The 16,530-nt window shown below is 38.5% G+C and overlaps 1 protein-coding gene across 14 annotated transcripts in view; it reads left to right on the forward strand.

Annotated features, from left to right (window-relative positions):
• Window positions 1-16,530, forward strand: part of INPP4B (inositol polyphosphate-4-phosphatase type II B) — a 717,274-nt gene that overhangs the window by 624,296 nt on the left and 76,448 nt on the right. For all 14 annotated transcript variants that reach the window (XM_073805532.1, XM_073805533.1, XM_033857340.2 and 11 more), the window contains 5 exons: window positions 4,991-5,163; window positions 6,475-6,598; window positions 8,090-8,207; window positions 11,471-11,611; window positions 16,219-16,316. In XM_073805532.1, the coding sequence (XP_073661633.1) occupies window positions 4,991-5,163; window positions 6,475-6,598; window positions 8,090-8,207; window positions 11,471-11,611; window positions 16,219-16,316 (654 nt within the window). The remainder of the gene's footprint in view (window positions 1-4,990; window positions 5,164-6,474; window positions 6,599-8,089; window positions 8,208-11,470; window positions 11,612-16,218; window positions 16,317-16,530) is intronic.

The following is a 16,530-nucleotide window of genomic DNA, read 5'->3' on the forward strand; positions in this document are numbered from 1 at the left end:
CTGAGGTTTGGGCATCCTATAAAAACCCTGTCAGCTGTGGGATGGGTCTCTGTTCCTCTCAGAACCTTGAACATTTTATCACCCTCCTTAAAGGCCATTCTAATGACTTCACAGTTCATCATCTTCTTAACTTAGGCGAATCCTAAGAGCCAGGCTCATTTCTTCTCTTATCTCCTTGCATAAAGTTTAATGGGCATGCAAGCTGTGAGCTTTTCTTCCCCCCACCCCCATGTCTAAAAAGTGGTGATAACAAAAATAACAATGGCTACAAGCTTCCTTGAAGTGAAGTTCATTATCTTAAATGAGAGAAAGAGACCAAGCACCTGAGAAGAAAATGGCTCGGAAATTGGAAAGAGAGCATTACGCTCTGCTACCATTGGTTGGTATTCGGCTCTTTTTTTTTTCTCCTGAGCAACCTAAGAGCCATTGAGCTCAGAGGACGTGAACAACCTGTACAGGAAATAGATGGTGTGTGGAGGAGGTGAGGGGGGTGCCCGGCAGTCGTTCTTTGAATCCTTCAGTGAATTCACTTGAATACGTTAGAGAAGCTGGAAAACAGGCTCTGCTTGGATGCCTTCCAACACACTTCACAAAGCTCAGGATAAGCTCAGCAAAGCCACACGCTTTTTAATGCTTTCCTGAGGAAAGACTGCTTCTTGGTCTCAGGGTTAAGGAGTTTCAGCAAGTTTTTATAGAGACGCTAAAACATTCTCTTCGTATTTTCCTCTGTCACTAAAAGGAGCCCAGGGGATAGAATCAACGATGTGGGCACTTATGTGCCTGCTGGGCCAGTTAGCTTCTGTGAGAGGTGTAGGTGCGGTGACTATATTGTGGTGAGCCCTGAGCTACCCTGCGTCCTTGGGTATATCAGGAGTGTGTGTGTGTGTGTGTGTGTGTGTGTGTGTGTGTGTGAGTAAAATCTCAGTTGAAACGTGAGGAAACTAAACTCAGAAGAGTGGATGTGTGCATTTCAAGATTTCTTCCTTAGACTAGAAAATGCAGAACGAACACCATCTTTATCCCTCCCAGAAAATGGTTTTCCCCTCAGGGCAAAATAAACCCCATGTAGATTGTAAGTATGGAGGGACAGGAAGCTGAGAGGGATTTGACAGTGGTCTCAGGACCATCAGGAGTTACAGCTTTTTTTGTTGTTACCCAAAAAATATATATATTTTAACTTATTTATTTTTGGCTGCATTGGGACTTCGTTGCCGCACGCGGGCTTTCTCTCTAGTTGCAGTGAGCGGGGGCTACTCTTTGTTGCGGTGTGCGCGCTTCTCACTGCGGTGGCTTCTCTTGTTGTGGAGCACGGGCTCTAGACATGCGGGCTTCAGTAGTTGTGGCTCGTGGGCTCTAGAGTGCAGGCTCAGTAGTTGTGGTGCATGGGCTTAGTTGCTCCACGGCATGTGGGATCTTCCTGGACCAGGGCTTGAACCTCTGTCCCTTGCATTGGCAGGCGGATTCTTAACTGCTGCGCCACCAGGGAAGCCCCCAAAAATATTTTTAAAGAGAAAACTAAAGCATTTCTTTTGCTTTTGTGAGAGTGATTTGGAATGCTCATTGGAGCAAAAAGGCTGTTTATGAACTGACTACTTTGGCCTTTCTTTGGCCTATCACACCCCGTTGTGTTTATTTCAGAACCTGAGATTTACACTGAGTGAATATTAACAGGGAACAAAACCTGAAGCTATCACAATTTGCATTTGCCAGTGAGGTTTTCCTTTATCTGCTGAACTTAAATTGCTTTTTTTCTAGAAAAAAAAAATGTAATTTTAGCTTTCTCAAGTATGCTTCTTTATAGGAAGCTTATTAATATCTTTAAGCCATTCTACCTTGCTCACCAACTTGTAATTTTCTCATTCATCATTAATGTTTTCTTATATTGTCATTTTCCTTAACTTTTAGCCATAAAAAAGTATATATAATTACAATAAACAGAGACACTGGAATATTGCTAGTGTCAGACAAATACCTAACAACACTCCTAGATTTAGAATTTCAGTGTATTTATTTATTTTTCCAGGTCCTTAGTTTTATTCTAGAAGGACTAGAAATCAGGTGATCTCTCTGTCTCTTTTTTAATGTCATTGTAATTTCTGATTGAGTCAAATGGTTAGATAAGTGTGAAGATAGGTTTAGAAGTGAGTAAAGAAATTATCCTGATGCTAATGAAGAAATCTGTGAAGATTCCTCTTTTAAAGATCTTCAAGAAAACCATCAGCTATATTTAATTTGAGCTGTCACTTAGTATCTTCCAAGGGAAAAAAGTTAATTTTCCATTTTCTAATAGAAAGAGCCTATTACACTTTTGGCCAGGTTATTGACCACTTGACACAGGAGAGTAGGATGCAAAGTGCCCATACAACATGTACCTGCTGTTTGGGAACTGTGCAAATATATAAAAGAGTATATAAATCAGTTACCTGAATGGAGTAAGTGACCAAGTTAGTTCTACTTCAGCCTGGTAAAACAGCGCCACCTACTGCGCAAGGCTTTATCTTATGTTGGAGAATTCTTCAGTAGATCTCTGCAGACCTCAGCACAAAACAAAATAGGTTTTCAGTCTGTTATCTTTTAAGATCTACATCTGGGTCAATTTATTGAGATATTCGTTTTCTCTGTGTGTGTGTGTGTGTCTGTGTGTGTGTGCACATCCATATTGAGAACAATAATTAGAGAGTAGGAGAGAATGGGAGATAAAAGAATGTAAATATGAAAACAATAGGAATATCGAATATTCCTTCTTGGTGTCTACTGATGTGTCTTTTATTCTGAAAATAAGTCTAATGTACCTCCATTTGCCCTTTTTACAGCTACTAATGACATAAAAATCAATAGTCACCGAATGCCTGTTGTACTTGAACCACGGTTCGTATTTCATCCTAGGCTGCCCACAGTGATTCCTTTATTAAACGATTACAGATTTAATAGGCCTTCATTGAATTCCCCTTTCTCTAGTTTTTTTTATTCCTCTCATAACACTTAATTCTACAATATTTTAAAATAAGAACTCCTAATATTCCTAATGTATTTTGCATTATAGCATCACATAAGCATTTACATGGAGTATTAACAGGAACACATCTTTTTATTGAGTTGGGGCCATTAATTATCCTTTCACCCATTTTGGTTTATTTCATCTAATCTATTTCACCACAACATAAAATAAGTAAGTGACAGTAGATATGGTACAATAATGATTATGATTCTTTTCATCACTACCTATAACTCTTCCAAGGTTTTAACTGATTATTGACCTTTCACATCATTCACTTTTGTAAACTGAGAAGGTCATACCATTTTATTTTATTTTATTTTATTTTTTTAATTTATTATTATTATTTTCTTTCTTTCTGCGGTACGCGGGCCTCTCACTGTGGCCTCTCCCGTTGCGGAGCACATGCTCCGGACGTGCAGGCTCAGCAGCCATGGCTCACGGGCCCAGCCGCTCCGTGGCATGTGGGATCTTCCCGGACCGGGGTACGAACCCGTGTCCCCTGCATCGGCAGGTGGACTCTAAACCACTGCGTCACCAGGGAAGCCCGGTCATACCATTTTAGATCTTGATTCATAATTAATTTTTCAGCATTCGCTTGTTTCTTTTAAATCATATTTGTGTTTTTCCCACTACTGTTAATTTATTTATATATTAATGGAATAGCACACAGTCTGGAATTTATAATGTTTGACATTTGTCAGGGGTTTGATTTCCAAATAAACTGCAATAGGATATAACTTGTTTCTATTTCACATGCCAAAGTCATAATTATATAATTGAAACATGTTAAATTTCTAGACATACAAAAAGCACAGATGGTTTCAGTTTTGTATCCTGATTTGAAGGAAAGCTATTCGAATTCCAAATATTGTCAAAAACTTGATTTTCTCTTACATGTCTATATCTTAAAAGACTTTTGTTATATTTATTATAACTTTACTCATTCAATTAAAAACTGAATATCTGCTATGCTAGCTTCTGGAGATTCAGTGATTAAAGCAGAAATTTCTCACCCTCAGTGAGCTTCCTTTCTTGCAGAACAGCATGGATCGCTCTAGAACAGTAAGAGCAAGGAGCTGTGATGCAAACTTTTAGTAAACAGGGATGGGGGGAGGAGGGGATTAAGGGGAAAATCAAGAAGACTTCCTGGAAGAGAGAAACCCTGTTGAGTCTGCAGAGAAGATAAAAGTGTTTGTCAGGAAGATACGTATGTGCTCCAGGATTGGAGATAGGATTTGCAAAGACACTGAGATGAGAGACAGCAGGTTTGGGGAAATCCGTGTTGTTCAGCTCACCTGGACTCAAGGCTTCAAGTGAAAAAGTTCTGAGAGATGAGACTGAACATGTAGGCAGAGGTCAGATAATGCAGGGTCTGTCATGCTTTGGGACTTCGTTCTGAATGTTTTGGTGTGTTTAAAATAGTTTAAGTTAAGGAAGTGAAAGAGTGAGTGATGGGATTCAAACTGATTAGAAAGCCCCCTCTAGCAACTCTGTTGAGAAAGGATTCGAGTAGAATATGACTGGAGGAAGAGGGGTCAGTTATGGAGCGGAATAGAAAGTGGTCCGAAGGAGATGGATGAATGATGATGGGAGAGGGCAAGGGGGAAGATGAGTGTTTGATGGCTTACTATGGTGGTAGAACTGATTTAATGACCCAGTAAATGTGGAGACTGTAGATGAAGTCCAAGAAATTGTTTCCAGCATAGGAAGAGTTTGGTGGTACCATCCGCTAAGATACAGGCAATGCACAGATTAGAGATGAGTAGAGAAGAGAAGACTTCTACTATAGATGAGCTAGATACTCCCAAGTGGGTGGCTGGTAATAGACACCTGGAGTTCAGAGGAGAGATTGGAATTGGAGATCTTTAAATCTAATCTTTGTGACTCCTTAATAATGTGTAGAACTTCACTGAAAAAATAAACAAATTGGTTCTATCTTCCAAGACCTTCCTTCATCTATCCCACTGTTCTTATGCCCCATCCACCCCGCAGAGGACTGGTATGAACAGTTGTACCCCCTCATCCTCACCCTGAAGGACTGCATGGGAGAAGTGGTGAATCGAGCCAAGCAGTCCCTGACGTTCGTGCTCCTTCAGGAGCTGGCCTACAGCCTTCCCCAATGTTTGATGCTGACGCTAAGAAGAGACGTCGTCTTCAGCCAAGCAGTAGGTGCCTCTTGATCTTGTGAGCCCAGCACAGTGATGGGTTGTCAAATAGTATCCTTGGTGAAGATAGATATCTTTTTTTGACAGTTTTCTTTTTTCCTGAATCCTTTTATTTTATATTGACATATAGTTGATTACAATGTTGTGATAGTTTCAGGTGTGCAGCAAAGTGATTCAGTTATACATACACATATATCTATTCTTTTGCAAATTCTTTTCCCATTGAGGTTGTTACATAATTTTGAGCAGAGTTTCCTGTGCTATACCATAGGTCCTTTGGCAGTTTTCGTTTTAAAGGGATTCTTTTTTTTAAGTTTAGTACCCAGTTTTTCTTACGCATAATAAATACAAGCCGAATGGAAACAGTGTCTGAGACCTGAAGTATTTATTTCAGCAAAGAGGTGGCCAAGTCTCTGAAATGTCCATGCTGTTTCACAGGGCAGAGAGTCTGTGAAGGAAAGGGTCCCCCATCCTGTCCTCATATTATGCCGTGGGCTGTCCACACCGTGCACAGTGTGGATGGCAGCCAGGACCGGCAAAAGGGATCTGTTTGCAACCCCTTATTTATACAGCTCCCTCATGAATCCCAGGACGGGACTTCATAATGATCTCTTTTTGGTGTTTATAAAATAAGTTCACCAGGCCATAGTCTTGAATGGGAAGTTTGACAGGACCACCTCCTTTGCCTACACCCAACCCTAGCCCATGACACCAAGGTTGGCCTCCATCACAATGGCTGTGTTCCTTCTCCCCTCCTGCCTCCACCACCATGATTGAGTTTTATAGACAGACACGTGGAAGGAAAGAGACAGAAGCCTCTCCTTCTAAACCTTCCAGACAAAGGGCATGTTTTACCCAAAATATCTCTTGTCCCCCCTATTTCATGCATGACCCAGTAGCAAACGGAGCTAAGTGTCAGGCATCATGCTCTGCCTTATACACATTTCTCCATTGTGTCCTTTCAACGACTCTGCAAAATGAGAACTATTATCTCTATTTTCCGTGTGCAAAAAAATAAGAACAGAAAGATTTGCAAGTGTTAAATAACTTTTTATGGTTTTACTGCTTAGAAATGGGAGGGACAGGATTTGCAGATTCCGAGTCCGTGGTCGTTCCCATTTCACAATGCTGCCTTCCCCAAGCCATACTAGAGTAAATGCAGTCAACGCATTTCAAAATGGATATATAAATAGTTATAATTTTGTTACATATACTTGAACATTTCTAATTATGTCTGTGATGTCTCAAAGACATATATTTTTAAATTAAAGTTTGCTGACCCCAGTAATCTCTTCAATGATTTTTTTTTAGCTTGCTGGATTGGTCTGTGGTTTTATCATCAAATTGCACACAAGTTTGTATGACCCTGGCTTCCTTGAGCAGCTTCACACGGTGGGATTGATAGTACAATATGAAGGACTGCTAAGTACATATAGTAAGTATTGCTTTAGTCCATGTTAAAATAATATTGCTATTCATAAAGATATGTGATCCATAGATTCTTCAGCTAAATATAAAAATGAGTAGTAAACCTTTCTTGCATCAAGCATTAGAGAAAGAATGTAATTTTTAGTTCTTTGTATTCATTTTCCCTGTCACTGTGCTTCTACTCTCATTATGTTTTTTGTTTTTTGTTTTTTTAGTCTTCAAGATTTATTTTATTTTATTTTATTTTATTTTATTTTTTTAACATCTTTATTGGAGTATAATTGCTTCACAATGGTGCGTTAGCTTCTGCTTCACAACAAAGTGAATCAGCTATACATATACATATGTTCCCGTATCTCTTCCCTCTTGCATCTCCCTCCCTCCCACCCTCCCTATCCCACCCCTCCAGGCGGTCACAAAGCACCGAGCTGATCTCCCTGTGCCAGGCGGCTGCTTCCCACCAGCTATCTACCCCACGTTTGGCAGTGTACCTATGTCCATGCCTCTCTCGCGCTTTGTCACAGCTCACCCTTCCCCCTCCCCATATCCTCAAGTCCGTTCTCTAGTAGGTCTGTGTCTTTATTCCTGTCTTACCCCTAGGTTCTTCATGACATTTTTTTTTCTCATTATGTTTTGAAAATGGGATTATAGATTATTTCACAGGCTGAGGCTTTTTAAATAAAGGCTTTTGCCAACCTAGTTTCAATGACTGGATTTTTAAAGTCCCAACTCTGTACTGTCTAGAGCTGCCCTGTTCAATACATAGGTTGGTGTGGCAATTGAACACTTGAAATGTATCTAGTCCAAATCAATAAGTACTCACGTGCACATCAGGTTTCAAAGACTAGTGAAAAAAGAGTTTTATATTAATAATTAATGAATAATTAATCATAGTATATTGATTTACAGCTGAAATGTTATTTTGGAACTATCAGGCTAAAGGAAAACAGATTATTAAAGTTAATTTCACCTTTTAAAATTTTACTCTTTGAAAAGATGATTACCAGGAAATTTAAAATTATATATGTGGCTCACGTTATATTTCTGTTGTGCAGGACTGATCTAGAATCTTATTTAATTACCTCCTTCTTAGGTTTTATTTGTCAGTGTATTAAGATATAAAACTAGCATGAGCTTGGGTCAGTGACCTTTCAGCCATCTCCATTATTTCTAGAAATCAAATGTCAGTCCTGCCAAGGGAAAGAGATCTGCATGATACTTCGTGCCATAGAAGGATTAAAACTTCTCTCTAACCTTCCAGCAAAGGCATTCCTCTTTCCTTCCCTCAAAGGGTATGTGGACAGCTGGAGTCTATTTAAATGGTTCTTGTTTCACTGATGAAAACCTTCAGACTCAGGAAAACGTATTGAGAATGGATTCGCTGCCTTCAGAAACTCATTCACTAAACTGTTAGAACAAATTCCAGCAGGAAGGTGGAGTACAAAGTGACTTTCTTCAAATAGTATGTTTGTAACTAAGCTCCTTTGCCCTTGTTTAGGTGAGGAAATTGGAATGCTGGAGGACATGGCTGTTGGTATTTCAGATTTGAAGAAAGTCGCTTTTAAAATAACTGAAGCCACATCCAATGATGTCTTGCCAGTTATAACAGGAAGGCGGTAAGTGGTGTTCATTTCCTAAGACCAAGCTTTGTTAGATATTTTTAATTAACCCCTGACAAAGGAGCCAAGGAGAATTAAGGTTTGGTTTGGAAATGTTTCTTTTGTTCTCTTTGCCTTTTTGGTGAAAAATAAATGTAGGTGACATGACAGGGGAAGATCTTGAAAAACTCATAAAAGTCTCATGAATGTTCGTAAATTGTACTAAAATGAGGTAAGTAGGGTAAGGCTCCCCTATGAAATATGAGAAATTCAAAATAATAGCAGGCATGAGAAAAAAATTTTCTCTTTATTACTATCTAATCTAAAGGTCTGGATGTTTTTACTTTTGCTGGAATCATTTGGTTAATAGTGTCATAATTCTTGAGATGACTTGGTATTAAATTCCTGGTATTAAAAGCAGCAAAATTTTAGAAAAGGTATATTGCTATGTCAGGGGCACATACCACCATTTTTCTTAATTATTATTATTAATTAATTAATTTATTTATTTATTTATTTATTTTGCGGTACGCGGGCCTCTCACTGTTGTGGCCCCTCCCGTTGCGGAGCACAGGCTCCGGATGCTCAGGCTCGGCGGCCATGGCTCACGGGCCCAGCCGCTCCGCGGCACGTGGGATCTTCCCGGACCGGGGCACGAACCCGTGTCCCCTGCATCGGCCAGCGGACTCTCAACCACTGCGCCACCAGGGAAGCCCTATGTCAATTATATTTTAATAAAGATGACAAAATGTTATATAGAAAGTCCAGAAATAAACCTACAGACTTATGGTCATTACAACTACTACAAAGGAGGCAAGAATATAGAATGGAGAAAAGATAGTCTGTTTAATAAGTGGTGCTGGGAAAATTGGGCAGCTGCATGTAAACGAATGAAATTAGAACATTCGTTGAGTTTACAAAAATAAACTCAAAATGGATTAAAGACCTAAATGTAAGACTGGATACTATAAAACTCCTAGAGGAAAACATAGGGCAGAACACTGTTGACATAAATTGCAATATATTTTTGGATCCGTCCCTTAGAGTAATGAAAACAAAAGCAAAAATAAACAAATGGGACCTAATTAAACTTAAAGGCTTTTGCACAGCAAAGGAAACCATAAACAAAACAAAAAGACAACAAACAGAATGGGAGAAAATATTTGCAAATGATGAAACTGCTAAGGGATTAATTTCCAAAATATACAGTTCGTACAGCTCAATATCAAAAAAAAAAAACAATCAAAAAATGGGCAGTAGACCTAAATAGACATTTCTCCAGAGAAGACATACAGATGGCCAACAGGTACATGAAAAGATGCTCAGCATTGCTAATTATTAGAGAGATGTAGATCAAAACTGCAATGAGGTATCACCTCACAACCAGTCAGAATGGCCTTCATCAAAAAGTCTACAAATAATAAATGCTAGAGAGGGTGTGGAGAAAAGGGAACCCTCCTACACTGTTGGTGGGAATATAAATTGGTGCAGCCACTATGGAGAACAGTATGGAGGTTCCTTAAAAAACTGAAAGTAGAGTTATCATATGATCCAGCAAGCCCACTCCTGAGCATATCTCTGGAAAAAAATGAAACCCCTAATTCAAAAAAATACATGCACCCCAATGTTCACAGCAGCACTATTTACAACAACCAAGACATGGAAGCAACCTAAATGCCCATTGACAGATGAATGAATAAGGAAGATGTGATACATATATACAATGGAATATTAGCCATAAAAAAGAATGAAATAATGCTATTTGCAGCAACATGGATGGACGTAGAAATGATCATACTAAGTGAAGTAAGTCAGACAAAGACAAATATCACATAATATCACTTATATGTGGAATCAAAAAAAATGATACAAATGAACTTATTTACAAAACAGAAATAGACTCACAGACATAGAAAACAACCTTACGATTACCAAACGGGAAAGGGGTGGGGGGTAAATTGGGAGTATGGAATTAACAGATACACACTACTATATAAATAACATTGACCTACTGTATAGCACAGGGAACTATTCAGTATCTTGTAATAACCTATAATGGAAAAAATCTGAAAAAGAATAATCACTTTGCTGTACACCTGAAACACAACATTGTATATCAGCTATACTTCAATTAAAAAAAAGTTATCATAAAGAATGTGTATAATGTTTTACCTTCAGAGAAATCTTTAAATGCAGGCTTGGCTCATTGAATCTTCTCATATTCCTGAAAATTTTGAAATAAACATCAGCCTTCTGTTAGCCAGGCTATTGTAAAGGACACTGAGAGCAATTTAGGAAAGAAAAATAAAGTGTCCATCCTCTGAGGGTAGTGCTAACATCCCTGCTTGCTGGATTGATGGTATTTCCAGATTCTCTAGTTCAAAGCTGAGGTAAGAAACAAGTCTCACTGTCAAGTATCCAGAGTACGTAGCAGTATTATCATACTAGAGAAACTGAAAAGATTTTCACAGAGACTCTCTAATTGTCCTGTTCTTCATTACCCCATACACATATTACAACACCAGCACTCTATATAGTTCAGGAAGCACATGGATTTTCCTAAATTCCAGATGAAACTTGACATTTCTTTAATCAATTCACACTGGATCAGAAGATATCAAGTTTCATAATCTACAAGCAGCTATTCTTATTGACCCTATTTTGTGGATCCTAATTTGGATTTTCAACACTAAACATTAGGGGTAATTTTTAATGGAAATTTCCAAAGAAAAAATGCTCTGGTGATATGTTAATGTTGCAAAATGATCAGGAAAGCCGAAAGGTTACATCTTAAATAATGAAACCATTACATTTCCATCAGGTCATCACAAACGGAGGTTCATCTATAATAACAATTAGGCCATGCTAAAAAATGTATAAATGATTTGGTTCATTAGTTTCGCTATATTAAAAAATCCATCATTAAATTGCTTTTCTTATTCTTGAGACTGGGTTTTTAAATAATTAAATCAAGAAAACAAATATTGAAGCTCTTATGCACATGGCCCTTTTATACAAAGATGCACTAAATATTCTTCCTTTCCTATAAAACCTCAGAGTAATGGAGATAAATGTAAATGACTCTTTATGCCAAGTAATTTAACAGTGAAGTGAATGAAATGATTATCAAATGAATTAATAAAAGAAAATAAGCAGATAGAAGCCCAAAACCTAAATCACTGCTATATTCCAACTGTTTTATTGTTTCTTTCATATGAATCTAAAGTAACATTGAATGAAAAAAAGCAAGGCTGCTTCTCTTTGCCCTCCTCTTTCTCCAGTGAACATTATGTGGTGGAGGTGAAGCTTCCAGGCAGAATGTTTGAGTCCCTGCCTCTACAGATTAAAGAAGGACAATTGCTTCATGTGTATCCAGTACTTTTTAATGTTGGAATCAATGAACAGCAAACTCTTGCTGAGAGGTAAGCTTCAGATATAAGGTCGGTACTTGATTTTTTTGTATAATTGTTATGGATATGCTAAATAATTCCACGCGTTCCTGTACATAGAAATTAGATTCATGGGTAACATTTTCCTTTTCGTCAGTACAAAGTTATTTGATATGGCAAGCAGAATTATTCATATTTAAGGATTCCTGGCCCACATCAAATTTAAATATGGCAAAATAACAAGGAAAATATTGGTGTCAATACCAAAATATTCACATGGATTAACTTTCTTCATGTTTCCAAATACCTACATGTATGTATCAAATTTTAGAATTTTTTTGTGCTTACATATATTTCAACATTGTAAACTCTGCTAGTTGTGTCCAAATTTTCTGGACCTAATAAAACACGCTATTTTTTCCTTTTATTTTATTTACTAAAATATTTTTTTTAATTTATTCAAAAAACTTTTTAATTTTTAAAATTTATTTATTTAAATAATTTTAAAATTTTATTTACTAAAATAATTGTTATTGGAGGATGACAACACATCTTTTCATAATAATTTTCTCAGTTAGATGACAGATGATTGTATGTGATCGCATAAGCAACTGTCAAAAACGCTTTGAGCAGACAAAGGAATTACTTTTGCATCTTACATGATTCCCATGTAGAGATTATCGAAAACGTGGGTAAGAGTTAAGATTCACAGAACACATTTTTAAAAGATTCTCTAAAACTTCTCAGAGAAAGAAGTTAGTGTCTTTTTTTTTTTTTTTTTTTTGCGGTACGCAGGCCCCTCACCGCTGTGGCCTCTCCTGTTGCGGAGCACAGGCTCCGGACGCGCAGGCTCAGCGGCCATGGCTCACGGGCCCAGCCGCTCCGCGGCATGTGAGATCTTCCCAGACCAGGGCACGAGCCCGTGTCCCCTGCATCAGCAGATGGACTCTCAACCACTGCACCACCAGGGAAGCCCAGAAGTTAGTGTCTTGCTGTAAAGCCTAGCTGGAAAATTTCCCCCAAAGCAAAACTTTTGAAGAGTATTTTAAAATGCTTCCTTGTCAATAATTCACTCTCTAAATGTTTCCTTCCCCCATAGGTAGCTGGCATATTCTTTGCCATGACTTGTTATGTATGTTTTAATCCTTTATTAATGTTTTTTACTAAACTAAGACTACCACTACATTTATAGCCGTCTTGCATTTCAATGATGGTGAAGGTGCCTGTTTTTAGCTACTATTTTCAACGATTTCTCCGTCTCTCCCTTTCATCCAAAAGGTTTTCTGGACAACATAGATTTTCATAATTCTCACTTACCAGTTACAAAATTCCATGCCAGTTTTGTATTACATGTTTAATCTCAAACTGTGTGGAAGCTATTAGTCTCTTGTCTTATAGTATGCTTAAATCAGAATATAATTTTTTTCACTGTATTGTACAAAAAGTTGATTCTTCAATAATTAAGCACTTTTGTAAATAATTATGTAAGATCAGATTATATTCCAGTCATCTTTATATGTTGTCTCACAGCAAATTCACAGGTTGAGGAGAATGATATTTATGAACATAAATTATACAATTTGGGAGGTAAATGATATTAATGAACAATTGGGGGGGGAAACAGCACTCTAAATTAATTGTCTCTTCTTTGGTACACTAGAGTACAGAGTGTTTGGAGTTTAAATTACTAAGTTAAGACCTGTGAGTGCAGTCTTGAGAGACATGTGAGACTCTCCATTTACAGACTTTTCAAGGAATACTTAGCATTGTATTTTCAAGCCTTCTAGATTAGGTTAATTTACATGTCATTGTTACTATTTTAGATGTTAGTCACTTTATTTTTTTTTAAATGCCCCTCCCCTTCTCTCTCATCTGTCTTGCCTATAAAAATGTATTTTTTCTGGCTTCCCTGGTGGCGCAGTGGTTGAGAGTCTGCCTGCCGATGCAGGGGACATGGGTTCGTGCCCTGGTCCAGGAAGATCCCACATGCCACAGAGCGGCTGGGCCCATGAGCCATGGCCACTGAGCCTGTGCGTCTGGAGCCTGTGCTCCACAACGGGAGAGGCCACAACAGTGAGAGGCCCACGTACCGCAAAAAAAAAAAATGTATTTTTTCATACCTGGATGCTGTTTAAGATACATAGGATTTGAAAAAGAGACACAACTGCAAAATAGAAACACAAAGGGAAGCAGGAAGGCTGGCCCTCGGATATCAACCAACTACTACTTTGAGCAAATCACTTTGTTCTCTGAGCTTTATTTTTCTGATTCTGAATTTTGAGCTTTTTCCATCAACATTCACATGTTAGGTATGCTATGTAATCCAGGTATAATATGTTACTATATATGTACCCATAGCCAAAACTTATGTAATGTATATCCATTTTTAAATAAGTAAGTACTAATTAATCTGCTTGGGCTACCATAACAAACTACCACAGGTTGTGTGGCTTAAACAACAGAAATTTATTTCTCAGTTTTAGAGGCTGAGAAGTCCCAGGTTCTGGCCAATTTGGTTTCTGGTGAGAATTGTCTTCAGCTTTCTTGCTGTGTGCTCACATGACCTCTTCTTTGTGTGTGTAGAGAGAGAGAACCAGCTCTTTGATGACTCTCTTCACAAGGACACTAATCCCACTGGTTCAGGGCCCCACCCTCATAATCTTAATGACTTCTTCAGAGGTTCCATCTTCAAACACATCCACACTGGGGGTTAGGGCTTCAACATATGATCTTTGGGGGGACACAACATTTAGTCTGTAACACTAGTATTACTCCAACAAGGATAACATTTTTTAAATACCAGGTGTTTATAATGTCTGAAAAAGGTAGAAGAGTGTATTTCAGAGTTCAGGCTAACTCTCCTGTAGATTTTCCTGGGTTCGTATTCCTGTCCTCCAAGTTTAACTCAGTAACGTTTTTGAACATTGACTCTGCACCAGGCATTACTCTGCCAAGCTGTGGGACACAGGGAGCAGGCAGTGTAACAAGAAGAACTTACATGATCCCCATCCTGAAAGGACCCACCATCCAGTAAGGAAGACAGTTCAACAAATGATACACCACAGTTTGACTCATACAGTAAGCAAAGATGTAGGAGGGACAGGATTCATGGAGGAAAGAAAGTGATTCACAGATGGGAGAACATTTCATCAGGAAGGTTTCATAGTATATATACACCTTCCACAGGGCTTTGAAGGACAAATCAGAATTAATCAAGCTGATAAGGAAAGTAAGGCTTCCTAGTCAGAGGAGGAATAGCATGTGAAAAGTCCCAAAGGCATCAAAATCCTGCTGGTAAAGTAGAAGGGTGTAATTCCATTCCCACAAACAAAGGGTTTCGGAGGCCTTTGTGGAGACATTAGATGCTAAACTAAAGAGACTGGACTTTGTTCTTACACAGAGAGGAGGTGCAGTGAAGTTTAGTGAGCAGATATGATGAAACGGGTGGTAGACTAACTTCTCCAACATTTCATTCATTGCCTATGCAGCATCTGGCACATGGCTGATGTTAAATAAATATTTGTTGAATGAATGAATGATCTGACCATGATGTAAGGGATAGATTGGAAGGGAGGGAACCTGGAGGCATAGCACTTCTCATATTTGGGAGGCTTTATATCCAGTCGAGACTGAATATTACTAAATACCTAAAATGACAGTGGTAAAGAAAAAGAAGGAAAGGACACCGGAGATGTGAATATATCAGTGAATAGTGGATGGAGTGCGGAAAACCAAGGAAATCCAAAAGGGTGCCTAGATTTTGAACCTGAATTAATGTCAGATTATTAGAAACACGCCTATTTCTAAACAAAAGGAGGAGGTGGTTTCAGTTTTTGGTTAGGTTGCATTTGAAGTGGTGTGGGTTAATTCACTTTGAAATTTTCAGTTGACATCTAGAAATACAGATTTGAATGGAGATATTTGGATGAGGATACATGTTGGAAGCCATTTGCATGGCATCCTTTTATAGAGAGACAAGAGGATTTTAAGTTTAAACCTGAGAAGGGCTTAAAGAAAACACAAGGTCAGTGATATACAGGTAGAAAGTTTTGCCTGAAGAAGGTGGCAGAAGAGCACCAGTACAGAGGCTGGCATCCTTCATGGTGTGGGCAGAAAGAAAGGGCCACAGAAGTGAACCAGTCCCTGGGAGACTGGAGTACTCTACATGTGCCTACAGCAGTTGACAGTGTGTTTAAGACTGTATGCAGCCCAATGTTCAGTCCTGGTCCTATGGACCTCTCCACAAGCTGTCATTGGTGAAGTGGAATATAGGAGGGATAAAAAGAGAGAAGGAAGAGTTTTTAGGTCTTTAGAGATATAGCCCTGCAGAGGTAGGGAGACTAACATTAACTGAGTATCAATTATGCAGAGGCACGGGGTTGGTGTTTTAGATTTCATATTTCATTCAGGTTCACATTTGATGACTGTGAGAATATTTTGGTGTGTCAATAGGGATTGGTGGAGTCAGGGCCAGTGGAGACTGGAATATAGTTGAAATCACCTTTGCACAATGTTGCTTAGAAAACAGAGACTCCTTCCTTACAAAACTATTGCCACCTATTTAAAAAAGAAAGATTAAAAAAAGTAACTTTCGGGTGCTCTTTTATAACCCGTAACTATTCTCTTTGTTCTATGTTTAGGTTTGGAGATGTCTCTTTGCAAGAAAGTATTAATCAGGAAAATTTTGAACTTCTAAAAGAATATTACACGGTATTTATGGAAAAGATGCCTCCTGATTGTAAGTATGCAAGTTACAAAGAAAAGCAACAATAATAATTTCTTGATTATAATTCTTTGGGAGAGGTCAGACATAGAGGTCAATGGAAGAATAAAGCACAGTGTGGGAATGTGAGAGTGATTTTGAGATTGTCTGCGCCAAGAAAACTGATTGCCAAGGTGGCCTGGCCGACACCTGCCTCGCTGCCCTGATTGCACTCAAGTGTGTCCTGCTG

The sequence above is a fragment of the Tursiops truncatus genome, chromosome 5 (assembly GCF_011762595.2).
Source record: "Tursiops truncatus isolate mTurTru1 chromosome 5, mTurTru1.mat.Y, whole genome shotgun sequence".
Lineage (NCBI taxonomy): Eukaryota > Metazoa > Chordata > Mammalia > Artiodactyla > Delphinidae > Tursiops > Tursiops truncatus.